This window comes from Patella vulgata, chromosome 8 (assembly GCF_932274485.2).
Source record: "Patella vulgata chromosome 8, xgPatVulg1.2, whole genome shotgun sequence".
NCBI classification, from domain to species: Eukaryota; Metazoa; Mollusca; class Gastropoda; family Patellidae; genus Patella; species Patella vulgata.
The window spans coordinates 43128088-43154219 of NC_065886.2; the positions used below are offsets into that span (position 1 = coordinate 43128088).

At 37.9% G+C, this 26132-nt stretch overlaps 2 protein-coding genes across 2 annotated transcripts; one reads left to right on the forward strand and one right to left on the reverse strand.

Annotated features, from left to right (window-relative positions):
- Positions 1-2: 2 nt before the first annotated feature.
- LOC126831116 (uncharacterized) lies at positions 3-14280 on the forward strand. Its single transcript, XM_050561750.2, has 7 exons — positions 3-152; positions 5474-5762; positions 6180-6298; positions 7419-7528; positions 9918-10100; positions 10424-10535; positions 12735-14280. Exons 2-7 carry the CDS (start codon positions 5488-5490, stop codon positions 13070-13072), a joined length of 1137 nt encoding a protein of 378 aa, XP_050417707.1. The 5' UTR covers positions 3-152; positions 5474-5487; the 3' UTR covers positions 13073-14280.
- On the reverse strand, positions 14281-24631 carry LOC126831115 (acid-sensing ion channel 1C). Its single transcript, XM_050561749.2, has 8 exons — positions 24360-24631; positions 21011-21581; positions 19967-20065; positions 18539-18725; positions 18003-18062; positions 16317-16476; positions 15492-15583; positions 14281-14603 (listed from the first exon to the last, which is right to left on the reverse strand). Exons 1-8 carry the CDS (start codon positions 24527-24529, stop codon positions 14443-14445), a joined length of 1500 nt encoding a protein of 499 aa, XP_050417706.1. The 5' UTR covers positions 24530-24631; the 3' UTR covers positions 14281-14442.
- Between the last annotated feature and the right edge of the window lie 1501 nt (positions 24632-26132).

The following is a 26132-nucleotide window of genomic DNA, read 5'->3' on the forward strand; positions in this document are numbered from 1 at the left end:
AAACAACAGCGTTAGTTGGACCGAATCCTTCCACCCTTGACCTTTAACGAGCTCAACTGTTCAGGATATATATAGAGACGTTTGAACTTATATGACTTGTTTAAGGAATTACATGTAGGCGATAGAAGTAAACAAATATCAACAGTGACGAAGTAAGTACTTAATGTCTTTAATCAATTTTAATCTTAATTTTAGAAGCGAATTTTAATTTCTATTTACAATTTAATTCTAAAGTTTTTCAATGTAGACTCATATATATTAATATTACAGTAAATTTAACCATGATTTAAACATTATCTCTACTTTATGGCAGTGCTGTTTTCTGTGTGTTGTAGCTTATTCCAACACTAACGACCATAATTCGGAATAAATAGTTAACAAACTGGCTAACGGTCAAAATAACGAGATCGCTATAGGGTGAGCCGATCACAGGACTAAAGTTACAGTAGAATATGGAATATGTATCCAACCTTAGGATTAATATAATTATATAATACGTAATATATATCGTTACATTAAGTAAAAACCCTAACAGTTAAAAAGACTTAAAAGATTAGTGAGATTGGTCAATTACTACTTTAACTAAAATTAAAAATAAAATATACAAAGATACACTACAAAATAATACATACATTTACATGAAAACGTAAAAATGATTAATTTTTGTAACTTAGCATAGTTTTATTAATTTATCAAATATATAAAGATGCCAATGTCTCTTATATATATAATTATATTCCATGTTTTTTTCCCTGGAAATATCAGTCTGTTTAAAACACTTATTTAATATAAATGTAATTATAAATTATGGATATACAAACAATTATATTTAAACAGTTACTTAATTAAACATAATAAATGCAAATGTCTGAATACTTGATATAGAAACAATTAGAAGGTAATGACACTGGAAAAGACCAAAAAACTAGTTTTGTGAAACTCAATTTAGAATTAGTTACATAGAAGGTTAAATTAATACCACAATTGGAATTATTGTTTTATATCAATACTAAAATGTCTGCTCAAAATGCATAAAATTAACTGACGTGAATGTTGGGTCGTTTATTTTTTTTACCTTCTTTGTTTATTTCACATACCAGGTATTAAAAAGCAGACTTTAAGGATTAAAACGGTTAAATTTGTTGATAAATCCAGCTATCCTATTTCATTAACCTAAACTGTTTGGGTGTTGGTGGATGTTTGAGGGCGTGATCTGTTTGTGTGTGGGGTAAGGAGTGCGGTGGTGGTGGTGGTGGGGGGGGTATTGGTTGTGTTTTATTGTACAGTTTTCCATGCAGAAATCTTTATAGAATTTATATATATATATATATATATATATATATATATATTATATACCCAGGTTTGGGGTTTCCGCGTCTTTATTTAAACAGGAAATTACGAATTTGTATATGTGGCCTTATGCACTTTTGCTATTTAAATACGTTTCTCTTCGTCCAAATAAACAAGTGTTTTAGCTATATTCTATTATATCTTAAACGACCTCAAACAAAAACTAAATAGACTTTCCTATCTGCCTGCAGTGTGAGGAGACCACGGTTTTCGATATACATATCCAATGTGAATGATTCGTAAATTCACTACAAACATATTGTTAGTTATATCAAAGCTGACCTTTAAATTAAGAGAGAAGTGCGGTTTAACGCAAACACAGCACATTCAAAGTCTTTTCGAGAGTAACATGTGGTACAAATTTATTTTAAAAAAACCGCTTGTGCGCAGGGTTTCTTAGCAGTGGGAGGATACCGGAGAATATCAAAGAGGTTGGACAGGCGACCCTACTCCTTGTCAGGTACAAGCTTTGGATCGAAAACACGCCACTTGACTCAATGACAGACTATAAGCGCACATAAGCCCCCACCCCATTATTCTACGTTTATAAATGGCTGCACCAGTTACAAGCTTAGGACCGAAACCACACCATTGACTCAATGATAGGCCTTAAGATTTTAAGCGCACGTGTTAGACTATGCGACGACCCCCACCCCATTTAATTCAAAATAAATACATTCTACATCTAAAAAATGGCTCCACCCAAACAGATTAAACATACCATGCCCCGTGTACAGAGCTCGTCACTTTAGATCATTGGCACAAAGCAAATGTTAAACAGTTCTTTTTAAAACAAAATCATTCTTTATCTTTATAATTATACCAAATAGTCTGTGTTTTAATTCTACGTTATAATGACTAGTTGAAACGTAGTCTCGGTCACCCAGAACCTCTTGGATGATAGAGACTAGTTGAAGCACTTTAAGAAATCTCAGGGAATGTCCAAGAGGCTTGGCTTTTCATAAAACCGGATATATTTACAATTAAAGTAATCATTTTCATCATGTAAACCGTTTAAGGATTGATCGACTGCTGTCACCTTAGAGTGAAGTCAATTTCAACATAACATCCTGGTTCTCTAGCTCGGAAACATTCCCTACAATATTAAAGAGGTCGCAAATTGAATTTCATCTAGTCAGTCTTACAAACCAGCGAAAAATACATTTTTGTCAATTGCGCCCAAAATTATGAATAAATGAAATTTTAGCAATTCGACGTAGTACCGATAATAGCTTACACTGGATAGAGTATTTAGACAACGAATTTAATGTGTGATAGATATGTCGTAACTCATACATAAAAAAACTTGCAATTCAATTGAATGAAAATGCATTAAGGAATACATTCAGTTAGTTAGAGTCCATCTTTCTTTACCAATAAGTACGATGCAATCACAAACAGGGACCAAAGTACTAAATAAACTTACGACGCAAAGATGTATAACATAGATCTTCATATATATGGTTTAATTGTCTTCAGCTTATAACAGATTCTATTATTTTTGTCGAGAGCTTAAATTGGATACTGATGAACTTACAGAAACATTTGTATACGCCCTCATGTTAAAGGACAATATTGGTGCCAGTCATTATCACATATGTGAAAGAGCTGGTTAAACACATTCCAAATATAATTTTAATACAGAGATCATTGCTACGATAGCTGAGTAATACAGGTTTCCTGAGTAGGAAGTGACGAACGCCAAAGGAAAACACGAGTCATCTCTCTATATAACTGACTGATGTGACGAGTGATAACGGATATACGGCCGAATTTCTGCTCGCTTATAATTCCTTCGAAGACCAAAAATAGCCTTCTTGCAGCCTTTAGGACGGTATAATCCGTACATAACGTCTTATCGCTTCTTCCAATGATTTTTCACAAAAATAACATCATCTACAACTCTAGATTTTGCGTCGGCATATTGGCACTATTTTGTGCTTCGGTCGTGTCTATTTCAGATATACACAATCAATTCTGTTAATGTTTTTAGCGTGGGGATTGACTAAAAGTTAATTTATTTCAGTTCTAAACAAAAATTTAACGCAATTTTTAAAAAAATAGCCAAAGTCTGGCTGGGATTACTGAGCAAAATGGCCATTCACTGTATACGTGCGAAAAAAAAAGCCAGCTACCATTTAATTTTCGTACGTTAGTTGCGTACGATATGAGAGGTGTCCTGTATGGCGGTATGCCAGTGTTCATTAGCTCGGGTGGAGCAGTAAAATAGGACGTTAAGCCTCATTTCATTCCCCTCTCTTTCTCCCCAAAACCATTTTTAAGTGTGATACTTTTCTCGCCGAAAACCACCCATTTAAAAGACACATTGGGTGTGAATAGATGGTAACAAGTTTAAAGCAGCACGATACCGTACATTTTGAACTTTCTGTAGATTTCAATATTGACATTCCATGATGAGCAATAAATCAATCCAATTAAGTTCTGCTGTTATGTTATGCCCGTTTAAAGAAAGGAATGGAATGGGAAGGTATCACAACAACACTCTGATCATGTTGGGGGGGGGGGGGGGTAATATTGTCCAGGACAGAAGCGTTGGTGCCTACCCTTCTTCAAATTCCAACTACCAAAGGTTCTGTTTTTCTATACACGATGTATACACGATATATAGACCTCGGTTTTGTGTCTCGTCTGAATCGACTCACTTTTTTTCTTCTTAACCCCTCCGGAGCCACCCTTAACTATGGCCTGAGAACCGGACCTCAAAAATCCCGAAATTTCGTCTCGGTTCACCCCGGGTTTTGAACCCTGCACCTTCCCTTTAAAGAACACCTGCCTTTCCACAAAGATTTGTATTACGATACAACCTCGTGGGTTATGGGTTCTTGTCGCGAGAAACGTGTTGACACTGTTAAAATGGGTGTTAATTAAGTGTAAACTTTACACCACAGCTAGCGTTTTTAAAATGTAACACTTTCACCAGTGTAACCAACTAAAAGAGCTACACATAACAAGTGTAACCATTCATGACTACTGAACATCCGAATAGGTGTAATTGTGGGGTGTTTTGGATAATCTACACCACTACCAGTGTTATACTGCATTTACACCAAAAAGTGTAACTATCATTGGGGAATAAATCCAATGCAAAAGTGCAATCGATATTCATGAGTACAGAACACTAGGAGTGATGTAATTGTAGCCGATAAAGGATGTTTGGGATGAGCACACCTCTACAAGCGATTTATTGCATTTACACCAACAGGTGTAATTATTATTAGGGAAACATTCATCCGAATAAGGTGTTAATTTACACCGTATCTTGCGTTACAAAAGTGTTTGTGCACTCCAATTTGAGTATCTTTGTATCATGTATAATAATCTTAAGAATACTTCAAGTATAGATTATTTTAGCTTGTATATTTTAGACGTGTACATGTTCTAAAACATTACCAAGTACTATATCTTGATTAATTATTGTCAATTCAGGTGAGGTCCATAAATGAATAAACCACATTATTCAGCTAAGTTGTAAGGATATGTGTATTGATTTTTCCTCGTGATTTATATTCATTGTAAATTGATACAGATTGTCTAATCGCCCAACAGCGGTTGGATTTGAATCAGTCTGATGGATATTTGTCAATTTAATGTCGTTGTAAAGTGAAGCTTAACGCCCTATACTAATTATCATACAGACCGATAGCCAATTTCAAGTTTTCTGATTTTAGAAGTCGTTGGCTTGAAATAAATATTCAACAAAACAAATTACACCCGCGTTGGTGTAATGATTAAAATGGAAGTGCAATTTACAAAACATCCTTGAGGGATAATGCATAAGCTACACCCAGGGTTGTAAACTATATACATGTAAGTGTAACACTTACACGGTTGCACCAGGCAGGTTACACCACTGGCGGTAGCAGCTAGTTTCCACCTGAATTGGTGTAATGTTCTACACTAGTTGGGTATTATCAGTTTACACCACTAAAGGCTAGGAGTTACCCCTGGCAACTAGTTTCCACCCGAATTGGTGTAAACTACCTTATAATTTTTCACAGTGTATAAACCAAAACACATTTAATGACGCCGTGTCCAGAATGTCATACATGTCTGAAATATTATCCCCTGAGGTATTTACATTTATTTTATCGTTTATGTTTAGATTATAACCTAAATATGGCTGCAGCATGTATTCAAGTGAAGCAAGCAGGCATATCAGAGGCAGAGAACGATATCAAAAGCATGATATTAACATTCGATGCTATTGATAATGTTGGATTAGTAATGGTACCAATGAAGATGTTCATCGCTCGACCAACCGCCATATGCGACGCATTTGAATACCGGTCCAGAGAAATTGCCCACAATAAAAATTTAGTTAATGTTTTCATGGAGACTGACACAATACAGTCATCAAAACTTGGGAAAATGGATAAATTGACCCAAACATGGTAAGTAAATAGTTAAAGTATTTTAATACTCTTAATTTTTTTTAAAAATTATGGTTTAGCTACATGGATGTCGATTCAGAACGAGTATGCTTGGCCTGATTTGCCCATAACTTTCGTCTACTCTTGTTGGCAGCGAAAGAATCCGCGTTTTCGGCTAAAAAAAAATCAGCAAAGTTTTCACACCAAGAAATGTGATAAGATTAAAACGTATAAAATGAATTATAAAAGCGTGACGGCGGAACAAAATGTTAATGTATTTCTATATAAGATACGATCATTTAGTCTAGCAATTCACTATAATAGTGATAACCTTGACATATGTCACTTGAATAAACAAAAACAACAAAATAACTAACTCTTATTTAATCTACAATTTTAAAAAAAATTCTTATTCGTTTATGTTTTAATTATTTTAAGGACAGTACAATGTACATCAAAGGAAGATTTGGAAGACATTATAGACAGACTTAGCAAACGAACAACGGTTTTATCTCTAACTTTACATCGCCATATTTTAACAGGAGAGGATATAGATAGTAAGTTCAACCTATTCAATACAATCCGTATTGCCTCTCAAATCTACGGTGGCCTGTTAGTGCCTTACACTGATTTATACCTTTTTCTTGAAATTTACTTCATATGAGAAATCGCAGTGAAAACTGTGATAAATAAAAAAAAAACACACGAAAAACCTTTCCACCGCGGTGTAAACATTTTCTCCGCGGTTTAAACATTTTCTCCGCGGTGTAAATATTTTCTCCGCGTTGGAAACATTTTCTCTGCGTGGAAATTTTTTCTCCGCGGTGTAAATATTTTCATGTTTTTTTGATTTATCACAGTTTTCAGTGCCATACATAGAATTTACTTCATATGAGAAATTGCAGTGAAAACTGTGATACATCAAAAAAAACATGAAGAACCTTTCCACCGCGGAGAAAATATTTCCACCGCGGAGAAAATATTTCCACCGCGGAGAAAATGTTTACACCGCGGAGAAAATGTTTCCACCGCGGAGAAAATATTTACACCGCAGAGAAAATGTTTACACGGCGGGCGGAGAAAATATTCACACCGCGGTGGAAAGGTTTTTCATGGTTTTTTTTACTTATCACAGTTTTCACTGCGATTTCTCATATGAAGTAAATTTCAAGAAGAAGGTATAAATCAGTGTATGGCACTAACAGGCCACCGTACAAATCTGTACACTATATATGCGGGATAGTAAATTATATATATGTAAATTATGTGCATATGTAAAGCAAGTTTTATTTTATGTAGTACAGCCACACATATGCCCCACCCTCACCGGATCCATAAGAAACCTGTTTTGTTATTAAACATTTTAACAATTCATCTAGATCTACGAAAAATAAACCCGAATTGTACATTGTGAAGATTTATGTTGAAATATAGCAACACTACCTCGTCCGACCTATGACACCACCCCTGGGAAGTTTGTTTTGTTATTACATATATTACTTTAATGAGTGGGCCCACACAGACATGCGATGGATAGAACAAAAATAAACAGTCAAGATCCAGTGTTACAAAAGTAAATGGAAATCGAACTTTTACTATTTCGTGTAGCTCAGAAAAAATGAATAAATTATTTAAACGAAAATACAACTTTATAATATAAGAATTTTTCTTCTACAGTTCCCTTCGTAGTTTTCATCACACCAAGCTCGCGAGGTATGACGTCATTGATAAAGCAGCTACACGAAGTGATGACGACGTTACCTGACAATAAAAGATATGCAATTGAGGTGTGTATTCTATACTTCTAAAATCGAACATGATCAGTTATTGTTGTTGACCTATTTTCATTTATATGTCTATGACTTCTCGAATAATGACAGTTCTTAACCGCTTTTACAGAAATCCTTTCACAATGTCAATGGCTTAAACAGTTTATTGTCCATTCAATGGATTATTATACTTGTAGGCTTACATGTTATATGTAAAGCACACGAAACAAGCCAAGGATGTACGAAGCGTTCTAAAAATAGATGTCCACGTCATGATACAGAAAATGAAATTTATAGAACGATAGAACCACTCGGCTCTCATTTAGGTATTTGGGAATATTTCGATTTGACAAAATCACCAGACCTTTATAAACTCAATTCAACTTCCCTCAGTTGTCAAGCATGGAAATCAATAGTCCATTAAATAATACTAAGACCGAAGACCAATTTTGGAAAGGGCATGGAACTTGAGAAGTTAGCACCAGACCCTTGGACTGGTAAGATCCGGGTACGGTGTTGGCCGAGAAAGTTCATCGTGATTTTCCGGCATGGTTTCTCCTTGTCAGTGGTGTAGAACGAAGGGCCTGACAAGGATAGCTGTCTAGTCGTTCGGATGGGAACCGAGCCCCCAAGTACACATTGGCGTGCAAGTAAACGATCCCTTGGCAGTTAGAATTCGATATAAGAGTAGGCCGTGGCGCATAGCATGGCGTATGCCCCTCTTCATTAGCCCTGTCGGAGCAGAACAGTAGGCGTTATACCCCATTTCATTTGATTTCATTTCTGTTTATCTTATATTATTATAAGGTTAACGTATTACTATTGGATACTGTATTGTATATTATCAGTCATTAAGTGGCTTGTTGAAAAAATAAGGGAAATAATGAGGGAATAATAAACCGATGTCACCCATTTGTTTCATTTGCAACAATGCGACTTTAGTTTTGAAATTTGTATGTATATAATTAAAACCTATTTTACTACTGCGATCTAAGATTGAGCCGACGAAATATTAATTGAAAGATTGGTTTTGACTAATTCATATACGCCCTTTAAAATGTTTTAATTTATTCCATTGACAACATACATTATTAATAGACTGGAAATATTTTGAGGTATAGACTAATTTTAGATAATGGATCATACAAACTCGAGCTCCAATCCTAATAACTTTCGTTATTGATTAAATTATTTGTATACAATCCGCTTTATCAAAACACCCATACATGACTTTCCCATAAAGAAATGGTGTCAACTGAAATGCACTTTAAACCACAATTAACAGAGCATGAAACTTAAAGTAGAAAAGAATAAATTGTAATGTGTTGACTATGTCCACACTTTGAAATAAATAAGATGTCATAGCGTCGGAAATGATATGTTTTATACATACTTACCGTGTGACCCCAATAAAGCCCCAGTATGTCACAATAAATGTTATAGAGTTTAAGATCACATTGAATGAATGAATGAATGAATGAATGAACTGGGGTTCATGTCTTACTTTTCTGCAACTACCGGGCTAATGCTGACAGAGGGTGTGCTATAAGGAACATTTTGCCCAGACAGCAATTGAATTTCCGTTGTCAAAGGTTCTTTTACGTGCACACCAACTTGTCATTGTCAGGCCCTCTGCTCTGGATCACTGACAAGGGGAACCACGTCGGAAAATCCAGAGCTTTCGCAGTCAACACCGCAACCCAACCCAGCGAACCAGCGCCTGACTCACTGAGCCACCATCTTTATCTCCCGTAGCTATATAAAATTAAGTTTGTCTATTCTTCGTGACGATTTATGTTATAGATAATAACAACAGTCTTTGTTTTAAAATATTGGACAACTCCTAAAATATATGTGAACGATCTGGCTGGTTGGTCCTTTAACACATTTCTTTATTTAAAAATAATAGATTATTCCCAAGTTTACATACACAAAAGGGCGTTCTTTTTAAAATAAAATAATTTGTCAATAATTTGTAGCATACAAACTCTATGATTTGTTGATATATTTGAATTAAAAATATATTGAAACTAATTTATTTATCAACATTTTCCATCAAAATCGGAATATATTTTGGTCAGCTATATTTACCACGTGACTTGATGGAGGGAGAATACATTTCAGCTTGTCTGTGTCCGTTTACCATAAATATCGAAACCTAAGTTAATTCCTGGATTAACCTCGTCATCTTCTTTTTCTGTCATTTAATCACCGGGTCTACTAGACGTCTAATTCACCCCATGTTCTAACAACAGTTAGCCATTAGATAAACACATTTAACCCAGGAGACAGGCTGCCTGTTAGGGATACCCTCACAATCTCGTTTTGTGAGCTGCCGATGGGTGTTGTTAAGAGAATCCAGTATTTGTCTATAAATACTTTAGTGTGAATGTATCTTTAATTTCAGTTAGACTTTGGTCCTGCAGTAGAACAGTGGGCAGTAGGCACTATGGGACAGGACATGACGTGTATTGGTGGAAGATTTGGTGTGACGAGTGGTGATTTATTTAATCCAGCATTTAAATGGAATGTGACAGCAGGCCTTCTTCCTATTTTACCGATCCATCTAGTAGCTGGTTTAGCATACAGGGTATGGTCTATGAACTATTCGATTCTGGTGGCAGGGGTAAATTTCGAAATCATCGAATCACTTGATACCGCGTCAGTATAGACGCCCACGAAGCTGTTTGAAAGGTTTTGGATCCAACGTACTGTTTGTTGACTGATAGCGAAAGAGTGAAGTGGATGTCGGGCGGGAAGCAGAGCATGCTTACTGTCGAAATGGACGTACTATTATACTACTCAGTTGTATATGGATTTTTCATTTGTCGGATCGATAGTACTAAATTTAACTTTATTCCAAAGTAGGTCGAAATATCAAACATTATTGAATGAATTTATATATTTTGTCAGGCTTCAAGGAAAGTAAAATATTTTGAAAAGACAATCCAGCCGGATGAGATTGTGGCCATTTCAGGATCCCGATCAAGAGAAATCGACGAGCAGAAAGAAACACTTGCTGATTGTAAGTGCATTTTTGTAGATTATTGTAATATTCTATAAGAACTTTGTCAGTAATTTAATGTATAACTTTGGAGACGTACTATCTATAAAGGAGTCCAGATTCTGACGCCACCTATCTATAGTCGAGTTTATATTGTATTTTACCTGCGTTTACAAACATCGCAACAGGGTAGAAAAAATTAATATTTCTCGCAAAAGCTCCACCTTATCTTAAACTATTATTTAGAGGAAATATACTCTTCAAAAATAGTAGGGAATATCCAGAAACAATACAAAACTGCGGAAATGCACTGCTGTTTTTATTAGAGGTAACCAGTGTATGTTAAAAACAGGCCAATTGCCCACACATGAATACCAACAGTTCATATGGGCGGCTTATCTGACGACCCCATTTCACTCGCGAAGAGATACACTGTCAAAAGTGAAAATGGACGTTTTTGATTTTTCTCTTAATAATGAGTAATTGCTCCACCAATCCCCAGACATTCATCAATTCGTTGTGCCATGCCCCTAATAAACCGTCCAAGGACGAGGCAATCTGACCCACTCCTCTTGCAGTGCCACGGCCAGTTCTTGCAGTGTTGTCGGTTGACGTTGATGTCGACGAACACGTCTCCCGATCATGTCTCAGACATGCTCTATAGGAGAAAGGTCAGGACTCATGGCTGGCCAAGGCATATGGACAATATGATGACGCTGGAGGTAGTCATTCACGACACGAGTGTGGTGGGCACAGGCATTATCATCTTGAAAGATGAAACGTTGGCCTGCACGTTGAGCAAAGGGCAGAACTATCGGTGCCAGGATGTGGTCACGGTAGTACACACCAATGACCCTTCCTTGAACAACATGCAAGTCCGTTCTGACAGTCATGGTGATTCCGCCCCACACCATAACAGACCCACGCCCGACCCTGTCATGCTGCCTGAAGTTAACGTTAGCATGGCGCTCATTTACACGCCTCCAAACGCGAGCACGCCTATCGGCGAAATCCAGATTAAATGAGAACATAACACGCGCCTATCGACGATTACCCCTACTTCTTCACTGCCTACACCATTGACGCCTGTTTGCCATGTGCTGGCGAGTTAATGGAGGCACAACACGCGGTCGTCGCGCATGCAAATCGGCTGCATGTAGCCTATTTCTATTCGTTTAGGGTGTAACTCGAATTCCTGTAACTTGGTACAAGTTTACAGAAAGCTGATTGGCCGTTTGTCCTCGATTTCGCAGGACCCGTGTCCGAATGTATCGATCCTGGGCTTGTGTAGTGGCTCTAGGACGACCTGAACGAGGTCTATCATCAGCATTGTGTGTTTTTTGGTACCGGTTCCAGTCTGCTGATCACAGACTGTGACACATTAAGCATGTTGGCTACTGCTCGCTGTGTAGAACCCATTTGAAGCATTTCAATAACACGTAGACGTTCATCATGTTGAAGACGTCTCATTGCAAAATAAACGTAACACACTAAAGCAAAGATACGCTCAACAGTAAATCTTATGCAAGAGCCGATTTGACAATGAAGCCCTCCCACATGTATGGCGCTTTTTCGTGTCGCACGTGCAGCTCAGTAGTTATGTTGTGGCGATAAGTTCTTCATCTGTGAACATACTCTCAAAGCATGTCAAGTGTCCATGACTATTTATCATATCACAATCTGCATAGGTATTTGCATTTCATATATGAAACGTGGTTTAACGTGTTACTTTTCTGCACCAACCGGGATAATGAATACAGGGGTTTTAATTAAATGAAATTTTATATACAATGTATAAGTTGATTTGTATACTGGTCTCTCTGAATTGCCCCTTTGCCCTCCAGATACATGCATAATATTGAGGTAAAGTGCGCTAACACTATTAAGGCTGCAGTTTCCAGAACAAAGTGCATCTGATGGGCTGGTTTGGTTGGGTTTTTGTTATATTTTATTTACACCCCCACCCCACCCCGCCTCCAAGCATTAAACTCCTCAACCCGTCTCATTCCTTAGATTTTCATTTTCTTAGGTTTCCACAAAAAAAACCTAGACAATTGTTGAATGCAGGCGCGTGGTCGCTAATATTATTACTGGTCAAAGGGGGACAATCAAGAGAGTGAATAGTCTTAATAAAGAAGTGCAGCGTATTAACACACACACCACAGTAATGTCCATTTACTGACATTAACGTTATCTTTAATTCAATTCTTTTTTTTACAGTAATTCGTATTGCAGTGTCCCTTTCCATTGAAAAATGTACACGATGTGGATTCCTGCTCAGCAGTGAGGATACGAGTACACAAACATGTTCGTGTCCTTATGACGGTAACGATGTGAGAAATGTTCGCAACGCAAATATAGCTACGACTTCCTTCACACAAAGCCTGGACAAAGAGGACTCGGAACTCGATGACGAAACGAAGCTGAAAATAGCAGATTTCCACAGAATGACCCCTGTAGATCAAATCGTGCTTGATGACAGAAAGCAGTCGTTTGGTGGTTTGTCATGTTTTGATCTGGAAGTGGTTGACGAATCAAAACCCCAAGAAGCTCAATAATATTTGCAATTTTGACCTCCTGGAAATCAAAATGACCACGATGGAGCAAAGCCTCTTCTCTACTACTCTAAGTTCTTGAAAGTGCTATTACAGGAACTTGTGTAAATAATTGTAAGGCCACCCCTTTTTCTCGCATTGCACCCGGTTCTTGTAAAGCCGCTCTGGCTTCCACGGCTTTCTAAGCTATGGATCAATGACATTCCCGGGATAACGCTTCCATCATCCATCTAAATGACCGGGTAGGCAGGTGAGCGGGAAGACGTTTTAAAACAACAATATAAAATGTCCCCTCAAACCCTATTGTCCACATGCACTCCGGGTCATTGATTGGCTTGATAATATCCCAAATTCTCGAAGTTCATAGGTCCACATAACTGATTCAAGCTTATCAAGCCAGGTTGCCATTGTGGACGACTAGCTACATCACGGCCATTTTACACTAACTTCATCTCGGCCATTTCACACTAACCCTGTGGCAATCATTGTACATTAAAACCCCATCTCGGGATTTTTACACTAACCCCATCACCATCATTGTAAATACATTTCATATATTTGTAAAACAAATAATTCATCCGGTATTAGAATGGGATATAAATTTATTTTTCAAGATACGGTGTGAACCAGCAGGGAATAGTTCTATTTTGGTTGAAAGATTGTACTGTTTTGAGGTCCAATTATATTTTCTGCTTCGGACTAGATTTTGCAAGAAGTAAATATGATTTGTGACGTAAACGTTTTACTATTCCGCAACAACCGGGCTAATGAAGACGGACAACGACCTTTACTTGCACGGGTTCTTTTACATACACGCCAACGTGATCGCGGTTTTTCGTTCCTGCCAGCACCTCCGCCCTGCACCACTGACGGGTCAATAGCAGCCTGGAAATCTTACCGAACATTCTCGGCCAACTCCGGAATCGAATCTGTCCGTGAGATTTTGGTTAGTTATGACCGATACTAACCGAAAATTTGGCATGTTACGGCCGATACAAATCACCAAATAGGGATTAATTCGTAATATTCCAGAACAAATTGATCATGTGATGTAGAATTAAATCCTAGCTAACTCCATTTTGTTTTTATCCCTTGCAGGTTTATTAAAATAGGCCTACATACAAAATTTAAGATTTATTCATCTCTACTAATAGAATTGTTCATTAAATGTGATTCACACTATATTAAGAGATTAAAGCTGTTTATATTTGTGCGGTATTTATTCTTTTTCCTTTCTTGGTAATCGCCATCAGAACAAACGTCAGTTTGCCTTAGATATCTTCAGTCGTTTGCACGTGACTACCATTGTGATACCATAACTACCAACGCCAGCGTGGTTCACGATTACCACAGTCTGTGGCACAGTGAAAAACTCATGAAATGGTTTCATCTTTCTTTTGTTGACAAGAAGCAGATTTCTTCAAACGTCTTCTATTGAAGAATTCTACTATCAGGAGAGCAATGAACTCGACCAATTCAGTCAGTGAGAGCAGACTCGCCCCGAGAAACAGTCCCATATGTCCCCCAAGATCAGCTGTAAAAAATAAAATGAAAGAGTTTCAGATAAGATTTTAAAAGGGTTTTAAGTTAGAATCGGGCTGCCCAAAGTCCCATTTTGTAGAGCGGTTCTTTAAAGACTTCTATAACAGTCTAGATATATCCTACCTTATAGCCCAACCAAACAACACCCTCACTATGGCCACTCTCACTTTAGCCAGAAAAGGGGAACAGAGCGCAATAGTGGACATTATAAAATCAGTTGGTTTCAAACACAAAACGAAAAACTATATCCCGATCAGTTAGTCTCTTTTGATGTATCATTTCATTCCATCCCAACTGCACCTTTATCAAAGCACGTGAATGCCTGATTCTACTAGATTAACCGTAAGGAAAGAGGTTCTGTACTTATAATCCACGTCAATGTAATCATCTACAACATTTAACCATAAAGTTAAAATGTTAGAAAATTCTACCTTTAATGAATTTGTGGGAATATTGCTATAAGGTGCGTGACGTGATACCATGCCCGCCCCCTTCCCTCATCATGCTTCTAAAGCCAATCAAGGCAACAAACCAGCCTGGAACGTTCTCCGCCATCAAAGGGATCTCTAGGTTAGTCACACTCACGGATCCGGCGTGGCTCGGTCTACTTTTTAATCGAGAAATAGTATTTCGTTTTGTGTTTGAAACAAATCGTTTTGCACCAACACCGTGTAGTCGGCTACATAGTTCAGGTTTCCATATTTGTCCAAGTGGATTGTCTTCCAATTTGTGCCAGAAAGTTCCATGACCAGCAGCAATAGCAGCTTTTTGCAATTACATCTGGTATCGTAGCTTTATGGAAGCTTCTTGTCCTTGTCTTAACATTCTCGTTTTATAAGCATGTTGGGGTGGATAGATAAAACATAATTATTATTCTTACCGACGATTCCCTGTACCGTCAGCTCTGGTATCTGTTCTGTTTTGGTAACTGTCAAGGTATCGTAGAATATCCTCAGATCAATCACATTATTCCTGGTAAACGTGTAAAACATATTACTACACAAAATTTTTCTATCATTCATAACCCAAAGAGTATTTGTTTGTTTAAAGGAGGCACTAAATTATTTACGGTTTGTCCTTGATATAAATATGCCAAAGCCTAAGCATCAGCATGGTTGGAAAAATAGACGTTTGTTTGACAATTAATCACACGATAAATATAGGACATCGAAAAAGGACGGGTATTCTAATTAGGTGGGATACTAGATATTGATTGTATGAACTATCCTGTGAAATTAACATTTTCATGTTCGGTAAAGTGAAAGAGCACAGGATACAAGATCGACAATGGATGAAAACTCCCAGTAGACCGGTAAGACTCGCGTATATGAATGTAAATCGTTTTGCAATTCGAGAAATGACGTAATTTTTTTTTAACGCGATTAACAAATTCAAACTACATGTATGTACGTGCGTTATATCATGCAACTGAAGCAAATTGACCCATTCTGTTAAGCTCACTCTGGCTACCTTGCAGTCGTTTAGTGGTAGAATCGTTTCTTCTGTAACAACTAAATTTAACGAGGAGCTGTCCCCGGTCCATGCGTTGGTAGGGCAAGAAGGTTGGATTATAGACCACTAATTTTAAACGAGATGCTCTGTACAAGTTGATCTGCTAGTCGAGGGGCGTAAGGACCGTTCCTGAGGGAGAGCTAAGGCCCCATTTTCTAATGGGTAATTGATGATTAATCGTAACGCAACGTACCGTATGTATTCCTTGTCTTGCATCATGTTTGTAGCAACCATATAATCAATTATAAAACTTGAAGCAAAGTCAGCCGATGACAGTTGTGTGTTATACTTGATAGTATGACATCTACTTGGACAAGCAGTGCACATATTTAACACTTTCTCCATTTTCTTGTCTGAAATACGATAAAAAAAACTATGATAAAAGACAGATATGAGATAACCCCACAAGGTGAAAACCAGATCATATCCTAATAGACCGCCCTATAAAGCGAAAAACATATCTTATCCTAACAGCCCAAATCTTATCATAAAGAGATAATAAGAAGATGGCCCCATGAGGTGAAAACCAAAGTTGTCGTAGTCCTAGAATTCCCCAATCTGATTAAAACACAGATCCAATTTCGTTTCGTTTTTATAGTTCAAAATTTCGATTTTACTTGGATCTGGAAGCGTTGTTATTTAACTCGTGTTCTGCTTGAAATGAGGGGCCAGCCAATCAAATGATCTGTCGAATCGAGCGTTTGACCTTTTTTGCGCGGAACTGTGGGGTAGACATTAGCGGCAATAGAAATGAAAATGAAATGAAATGGGGTTTAACGTCCTACTGTTTTGCTTAGCGGCAATAGAAATCAAAACAAAGCAAGAGTAGATAAAAAATACATGGCGGTCGCTAATTGTTTAATCGAATGACTGACGTAATCGGGTCAAATGTCGCTTGCTTAATACCTGACGTCATAGAACGTGAACTCCCACTATAACTTGTTAGATCTACATGTAGTGTAGGCCATCGAAAGTATAAAAAATGAAACGAAATATAGATCTATATTTTAATTAGATTGAGAATTCCCGAATAGTAAATTGTTGTACTGAAATGCAGCACTTGCTTTGTGTGGAAACTGCCCAATTATATAGAGGTCGATATCCTAGAGCAGTGGTTCTCAACCTTTTTTGCCAACGGCACACCTTGGAACACGTCAAAAAATAGCGGCACACCTGGCTAAATATATATGGGATATAAAAAAATATATGAATTTTGCAAAATAAAACATAACAAGTCATTGACGACATACAGCCATAGATACAGACTAGTCATAGACACATAGAATGACTCAAACTAAATAAAGAAAAACACAGCTATGAACTTATTACTTTATTGCAGTGTTTCGAATTTCATCACTTAAATAGCTGGCTTCTTTAGTGAGAAATTGGGGGGTTGGGATGGCCTAGTGGTCTAGAGTGTCACGCTTCGACCTCTAGCTGGGGTTGTGGTTTCGATCCCTGATGTGAGCGTATGTGGCTTGGAGATAGGGGCGCCTTCTCAACCTCGTGGGTTTACTCCGGGTACTCCGGTTTCCTCCCACAGGAAAGACCCCTGCGCGTGCGCTAAGATAATGAAAATAAAATAAAAAAAAGACAACTTGTCTGCGATATCACCTTCGGTGGAAGCGGACGTTAAACACTAACAACAACAAGTGAGAAATTTTCTTAGTGTTCTATTCAAAATTTCGCGGCTCACTTTGGAAGATCTTGCGGCACACTGGTTGAGAATCACTGTCCTAAAGCATGGCATGATTCTTTGCGGATTACTTTCACGTTTACAGAGAACCCAGCTATAATTTTATGAACTCTTTATAAAGACATGCCAGTTACGTAATTTCTGTCATTCGAACAGAGATGAATGTATAAATACGCCTCTCACCTGCCAATGTTGGAAGATAACAGTTCTCAAATTGTTCTACAGAACAATACACTTCTGTTCCTAACAAAATAAAAAACTTGGTAAATAAAAAGAGGAATATCATTGTTATAAGCTAGTCTATACAGAGATCGGTGGTTAATGAAAAATATTTTTCTTTTTATACCTTGGATCCGCGGTGGCTTAGTGAGGAAGACGTAGGCTCGCTAAGCGTGTTCGATCCCGGTGTTGGCCGAGATAGGTCAGCGGGATTTTACGGCGTGGTTCCTCCGTTTCAGTGACACAGGACAGACGGACTGCCGTGGAACAACGTATAGTAGTTTGGATGAAACGGAAAACTGGGGTCCCGTGTACATATTGGCGTGCAAATGAAAGAACCCCTGGCAAGTGGAATTCAATACAAGAGTAGACTGTAGAGCCGCTGTCCTGGCAAAATTTTCCCCATAGCCCACTGTATGGTGTTAGCCGTTTTCATAAGACCAGTCGGAGCAGACCAGTAGGACGTTAAACCCCATTTCATTTCATTTCATTTACATTACCTGGACTAAAGAAATGTCGACAATTGCATTTGTGGGCCATGTAGTTCAGTACACAATTTCTTTGACATGTGGTTCTGGTGTACGTGTAGTTGGCGAATCTCTTCAATGGTGTCTCAAATCCCTCCTCATCAGTATCATAACAGTAGGATGTTCCAAAAGCTTTATATGGACTCCCCAGACCGACTGACTTAAAATACAGACAAAAAGCATACTTAATGCAATATGCGGCAACCAGTGATGGCATTGCTTTATACAGTTATGCATTGTATCTGTTTAATAACTTCTTCGTAATAATCTAAGCTACTCGTGTGACGCTGCACTGCTTTCTAATAAGTTACGATACCCTGTGACGCTGCATCGCTTCGTAACAAGTTAAAGGACAATATTGGTGTCAGTCATTATCACATATGTGATAGAACTAATTAAACACGTTCCAAATAGAATTTCAACACAGAGATCATTGCTACAATAGCTGAGTAATACAGGTTTCCTGTATCGGAGGTGACGTACGCCAAAGGAAAACACGAGTCATCCCCTATATAACTGACTGAAGTGACGAGTGATACCAGATACATGGGCGAATTTCTGCTCACTAATAATTCCTTCCAAGACCAAAAAGTTGTTGTGTTAGACTGTGGGAGGAAATCTGACAATTCATTACGGAATTACATGTTTTTATAAGGTATAGAATGAATATAAACAAGGGAATGTACGGACTATTTCTATTTTTCTTGTGTTCTCTTATCTAATGACATTTAATTACTTTATTGAATTGTCAGGTATCCTCTTACAGTCCCATATAACAACTTTTGGTCTTCGAAGGAATTATTAGTGAGCAGAAATTCGACCGTGTATCTGTTATCACTCGTCACATCAGTCAGTTATATAGAGGGATGACTCGTGTTTTCCTTTGGCGTTCGTCACTTCCGATTCAGGAAACCTGTATTACTCAGCTATCGTAGCAATGATCTCTCTGATAAATTATATTTGGAATGTGTTTAACCAGCTCTATCACATATGTGATAATGACTGGCACTAATATTGTCCTTTAAGCTACTCGTGCGACGCTGCACTGCGGGACAGCTATGGCGGTATACTAGTGACGACGGTGTTCCTTGTCATTTTACCGCCGTTCTGCTATACATATCATGTACAATGTATGTCGTAACCTATCACTAACTGGTAATCTTTTCGTCAGATGCCTATTCTTCTTTTATTGTATTCTATCTTTAATGACCCGGTTGTTAATGTTGTTTGTTCGGCTAAAACCCTACACCAGGTTGCCAAAATTATATTACATCTTAAGTCATAAAACAAACGTGAAGTTGACTCCAACGTAATGCCAAATGAATTAAGTTCAATACCAAACCTATCCCCAATACATCGTGTACATAATTCATATGCGAAATTGCATGATAACTGTCATACCTCTTCTTTCCTGATACTGAGTGCCGTGGAGGTCCCTGGTCTTACGAACAATCCGTGATTGAATAAATTCGGAGCTTCATTCGGCTCATTTAATAATACCTTAAATTCAAAAAGAAATTCAAGATGTACAGCAAAATGTAGCAACAACGTCGTTTGTCGAGCAAAATCAGTAATTGTAAGGTTGGCCAAAATTATTCGTATCTCTATATTTCGAAATATGTCGTCCCGGGATGCATTTACAAAAAGAAGGCCAAGTTTAGTGGGAACTTCCAGATCATTTAAAGGATTAAGGGTTTTTTTTCGAACATTTCTGAAAGACCAAACCGACGCATATTCGGAGAACAGGTTCTTTTAATATTTCAATCGTTCGAATTTTCGGAAAAAATGCCTACGTCGATAGTGTCATTATTTCTACTGCTGCTGATATAATGACAATGCCAGTTTGGCGTTCTCGGAAGGAGAACTGAATATTCAGGAGCACAATAAATACTCCCCCGTGATTTGCTATTCATGGGAGTCGATGCGAATAAGTTGAGATCGTATAGCTTGATGAATCTTTAGCCAATTTTGTGCAGAAATAAAATTCCCTGATGGGTAACTAACCATTTCTCTCATATGCCGAGTTGTCTTGACCGTCAGAGACGTGCTTGAGGCCCCAAAGTATTGTAGGCATATCAAACTTAAGGTTACCCCCCCCTCCCCCTTGAGCGTTATCAAACATCTGTTTCTTGTTCCATTCCCTGCCAGCACGCCTCTGCTGACCGTAACGACGGGAGAACCGTTTATCAAAAGAGTTTGATAATGGATTTTCGATAATTAGACACACCAGAGTTTATTTGACAAAGTGATATTGTCCAAAATTACATTACATTGATTTTCTTTATAAAAGTGGTAACGCCTGTTCATGTTTTGTCAGAAGAAGTTTAATGGCACATTTGCTCTTGTAGGGTATTAAGGATTCAAGTTTTCCCGGAATAAGACTATAAACAAGAAAATATTAGGCGAAATAGCCAAGAAACATGGTTTCCGTGTAGGCCTTCTTACCTTAATGCCTGATTGTGATGTAGCGGAGAAGAAAGAAAATATTTGCTGAATATCTAGCATCACACGCAGCCCCCCACCAGGTCCACTGGTGGTCGTCGTCAATACATCAGAGGCATTTCCATTAAAGCGATAACACACTCCGAAATCGGTTACCTCCCTTTCAAAAACCTCACTGCAGTTGATGTTGCGTCCTTGCCACGTGCAATACAGAAACATCTCGTCCAGGGTATGTGCGGCATCCATAGCAAAAGAATAAAGGTAATCCCCAGAGTGGTCGACTATCTCACTGGGCCCGTTGTTGTGAGTATCTCTTATCTGATTCAGATATTTCCCTATATGGGCAAATTCACTGAGGTTATAAAGCAACTCCAGAAGTGGGACATGGTGGGGTAGCCTGTTACGATGATACTGGTTTGTGTTACAAATGGTTACGGCCGGAAAAACCAACTCGTTGTGAAATTCAGCCTTTACAATCGTCGAGGACGGATGTTCTTGATAACGTCGAAATTCCATGTAGACTAAGCATGTCAGGACAATGGACATGACAATCAGTAATGTAACCCATGTAAGCCTGAAATAAGTCCAGAAAGACCCATAACATGAACCTCATGAAACAATTATTTGCATTTAATGTGACCGCATAACGAACAATATATCCACCCACAGTTATGAAGTTAGCCAGGTTGTTAAAGTGGGATACCTGACGTAACACCTTCACAGGTCCCCGAGGTGTGGTTTTAATAACATCAGCGATAACTATTTATAAAACATTAGCCATAAAAGCCTTTCATTTCAGTGCGGTGGCTCCTGATGAAAATCTAAACAATTGCGGAAACAGTTTGGGTGGAAATGACAAAACCTCCGTAAACACATGCTATTGCTAACATACATGTACATTACTCATTTGACGTCAGCGTCCTCTTGAAGAAAGAAGCGGATTATACAATTTTTGACGACTCAGCACAACACTTTTGTCATTTTTATACGCCCACATTTTCAGGTCACAATTTTTATCCGATTTCAATGAAACTTGAAATATAGGTTTATCACCCTAAGATCTCGGTTCCTTTCGATATTGGCATCTATCGGACCGTAACTTCATGGATTATTGCCCCTGATTGTACGAAAAATCACGTTTTTGGCTTGTGAACACTGTAGAGGTCACAATTTTTATCCGATTTTGTTGAAACTTGAAATGTAAGTCTATAACCCAAAGATCTCGGTTCCTTTCGATATTCGCGCATATCGGCCCCTGATTGTACGTACAAACGCGTTTTTTGGCTTGTGGACCCTATAGAGGTCATAATTTTTATCCGATTTAAAAAACCGTGTTAATATATCACCGTTACACCCTAAGGACGGCTGAGTTCGAATTTCGTAAAAATCGACCCAGAACTAAGAGACAAAATGGCCGCCGTTTGTTCTCAAATAGCGTAAAAATATGGTATATCAAGGTCGTGGACCCTATAGAGGTCACAATTTTTATCCGATTTTGTTGAAACTTGAAATGTAAGTTTATAACACAAAGATCTTGATTCCTTTCGATATTCGCGCATATCGGGCCGTAACTTCATGAATTATGGCCCCTGATTGTACGCAAAAACGCGTTTTTTGGCTTATGGACCCTATAGAGGTCATAATTTTTATCAGATATAAAAAACCGTGTTAATATATCACCGTTACACCCTAAGGACGGCTGAGTTCGAATTTCGTAAAAATCGACCCAGAACTGAGAGACAAAATGGCCGCCGTTTGTTCTCAAATAGCGTAAAAATATGGTATATCAAGGTTGTGGACCCTATAGAGGTCACAATTTTTATCCGATTTTGTTGAAACTTGATATGTAAGTTTATAACACAAAGATCTTGGTTCCTTTCGATATTCGCGCATATCGGACCGTAACTTCATGAATTATGGCCCCTGATTGTACGCAAAAACGCGTTTTTTGGCTTGTGGACCTTATAGAGGTCATAATTTTTATCCGATTTAAAAAACCGTGTTAATACATCACCGTTACACCATAAAGACAGCTGAGTTTGAATTTCGTGAAAATCGGCCCAAAACTGACAGACAAAATGGCTGCCGTTCGTTCTCAAATAGCGTAAGAATATGGTATATCAAGGTTGTGGACCCTATAGAGGTCACAATTTTTATCCGATTTCGTTGAAACTTGAAATGTAAGTTCATAACCCAAAGATCTCGGTTTCTTTCGATATTCGCGCATATGGGACAGTAACTTCCTGAATTATAGGCCCTGATTGTACGAAAAATCACGTTTTTAGCTTGTGGACCCTATAGAGGTCATAATTATTATCCGATTTAAAAAATCATATTATTATATCACCGTTACACCCTAAGAGCGACTGAGTTCGAATTTCGTGAAAATCGGCCAAAAACTGCGACAGATAAAATGGCCGCCTTTCGTTCTCAAATAGCGTAAAAATATGGTATATCAGAGGTTACAATTTTTATCCTATTTTGTTGAAACTTGAAATGTAAGTTTATAACCCAAAGATCTTGGTTCCTTTCGATATTCGCGCATATCGGACCGTAACTTACTGAATTATGGCCCCTGATTGTACGAAAAATCGCGTTTTTAGCTTGTGGACCCTATAGAGGTCATAATTTTTATCCGATTTAAAAAAACGTATTATTATATCACCGTTACACCCTAAGGACGACTGAGTTCAAATTTCGTGAAAATCGGCCCAAAACTGACAGACAAAATGGCCGTCCCTCGTTCTCAAATTGCGTAAAAATATGGTATATCAAGGTTGTGGACCCTATAGAGGTCACAATTTTTTATCCGATTTTGTTGAAACTTGAAATGTAAGTTTATAACTCAAAGATCTTGGTTCCTTTCGATATTTGCGCATATCGAATTGTAATTTTCTGAATTATGGCCCTTGATTGTAGGAAAAATCACTTTCGTTTTAGCTTGTTTTCTATCCATCTCTCGAAAATGTGGGCGTATCCTGCCTGACAGCCGCTGGTTCTATGCAAGTGGGGAACCTGGCCCAAAAAACCCTAGACACGAGTCGGTGTTCGTCCATACATTCTAGTATGGAGAGTCCATTTATAGCGCCAACCTCGTGGGTTTTCTCCGGGTCCTCCGGTTTCCTCCCACTGCTAAAGACCCCTACGCGCAAGCGAACTATTGAAATAAAAATTAAAACCATATGTTAGTCCCGAAATGACCTAGTTTGTGTCGAGTGGACGTTAAACCCCATGTCTCTCTCTCTCTCCATTTATAGCGACCCTATATCGGATCAATTGATTGAATTCAGCATGTTTGGGTCGAAGAGCGTACCAGTTTTATATCTTATGTGTATTGATGTGCACAACTTACCTTCTAAATCTGTAAATTTGTGGAGCTCCAACTTTCGAAACTCCATGGATTGTTGCCGATTGACTATACATATCAACCATACCCTTGGGACCCATTGATTTATCCCTTTCTTCATTTTCACCCTTTTCATCCTTAATTTCTGGTTTCTCCATTTCTATCGTTAGCTTCATGGGTGGTCAAGTCTTGGTAACCATTGGTATAGAAAAGGGTATAAACCAAAGAAGTAATTTGCAGGTTTGGTATAATACCATCCACAATGTCGTCTCCCTAACCCGTATTCATCATGACAAGGAAATGACAACCCCGAGACAAGTCGGTTGATAGTCCCCTAATGATCAAGTTTAAAAGCTGTGAACAAAGCGGCTGGTATAATCCATAAAATATGATATCCACTGTTTAATGTGTCATTAATTCGTCCAATGCCAGCAAATATCATTATTATTACTACACTTACGATATTACCTCTCGATTTATTTCCCACTTAATCGACACAATTTGTCATAATCTGTGTATTATCGCCTATAAAACACAGCATTCAGCCTGATCACTTTTAAAAGCCCGGGTCCTCGATTTGCAATTGGTTTCCAGTATTCACCGTCGCTCATTGGATTGCTGTTCCGTATGAAACGGGCCGTTAAACGACGATGCACTGCCACCAGTATTAGCCAATTAAAACCAGAAACAAAAAAAAAACCCGCAAAGCTACTGATACCATATTGGGGTTTATATCGACCTATAATTTCGATTTGATTTATTTGACATTTTGTATCGTTAAACAGTCACTGATTTGGGCATTATTGAAGAGGTGTTGGATATTTTTAAACCGCTTTTGTAAAATTAAAAACACTTATCTGGATGTACTAATTCTGAATTTTATTAACATGCTAAGTTTCAATACACATACAGGTATCGTTATCAAGCAAATAATGATTAGCTAACAAAAATGTGGCGCAATATATAGATGAATAACAACAAATTAGTTGACAAGATGAAAGGTGTAATATATAGATAACAACTAAAAACCATTTAGCAGATAGGCCTACAACAATTAATTAACCAGATGAAAGATGTAATAAAAAGACAAAGGAACAAGATGAAAGAGATTAACATAATCATAAAGAAAAGAGGGTGGTGGGGGGAGAAAATAGCAACCACACACTAATTAGGGATTAAGTAAATATACCCATAGATTTGGGAGAAAGTGCCCCGAGCCTCTGTTTCATTTAGGCTTATGTGTAATAATATTGCTAGAATTTTTGCTCTTGAAATTAATGGGAGCAGTATATTTCATTAATTAATATCTTTGGTGGCAAGTTATTAAATTCACATATATGTACTAAAATGAACTTAGTGCGTAAGTGACAGTTGACACATAAAACGAGTTACAGAACCAAAATATAGCTGGCTGTATGTGTCAATAAAATACCACGAGATTACACGTGAGTGGAAATATTCTAATTGCATCATTTGGCTTAATTTAACCAATCATATCAGAAATTGCACAGGTTCAAGGCCAGGAACAGGCTTTCTGTGCGTGATATGCATGAGCTCTATAAAAGAAATCATAGTAAACTTTTAAGTCAAGACTTAATTTAGATTCTAGAGAGGTTCCATCTGAGTTCCTAGACAGCCGCTTGGGGGGGTTGGATGGCTGAATGGTTAGCGTGCGCGCGCTGTATCAAAACGTCTGTCATTGAGTCGACTGGCGTGGTTTCGAATCCCCTGTTGTACGTGGCAAGGAGTAGGGTCGCCTGTCCAACCTCGTGGGTTTTC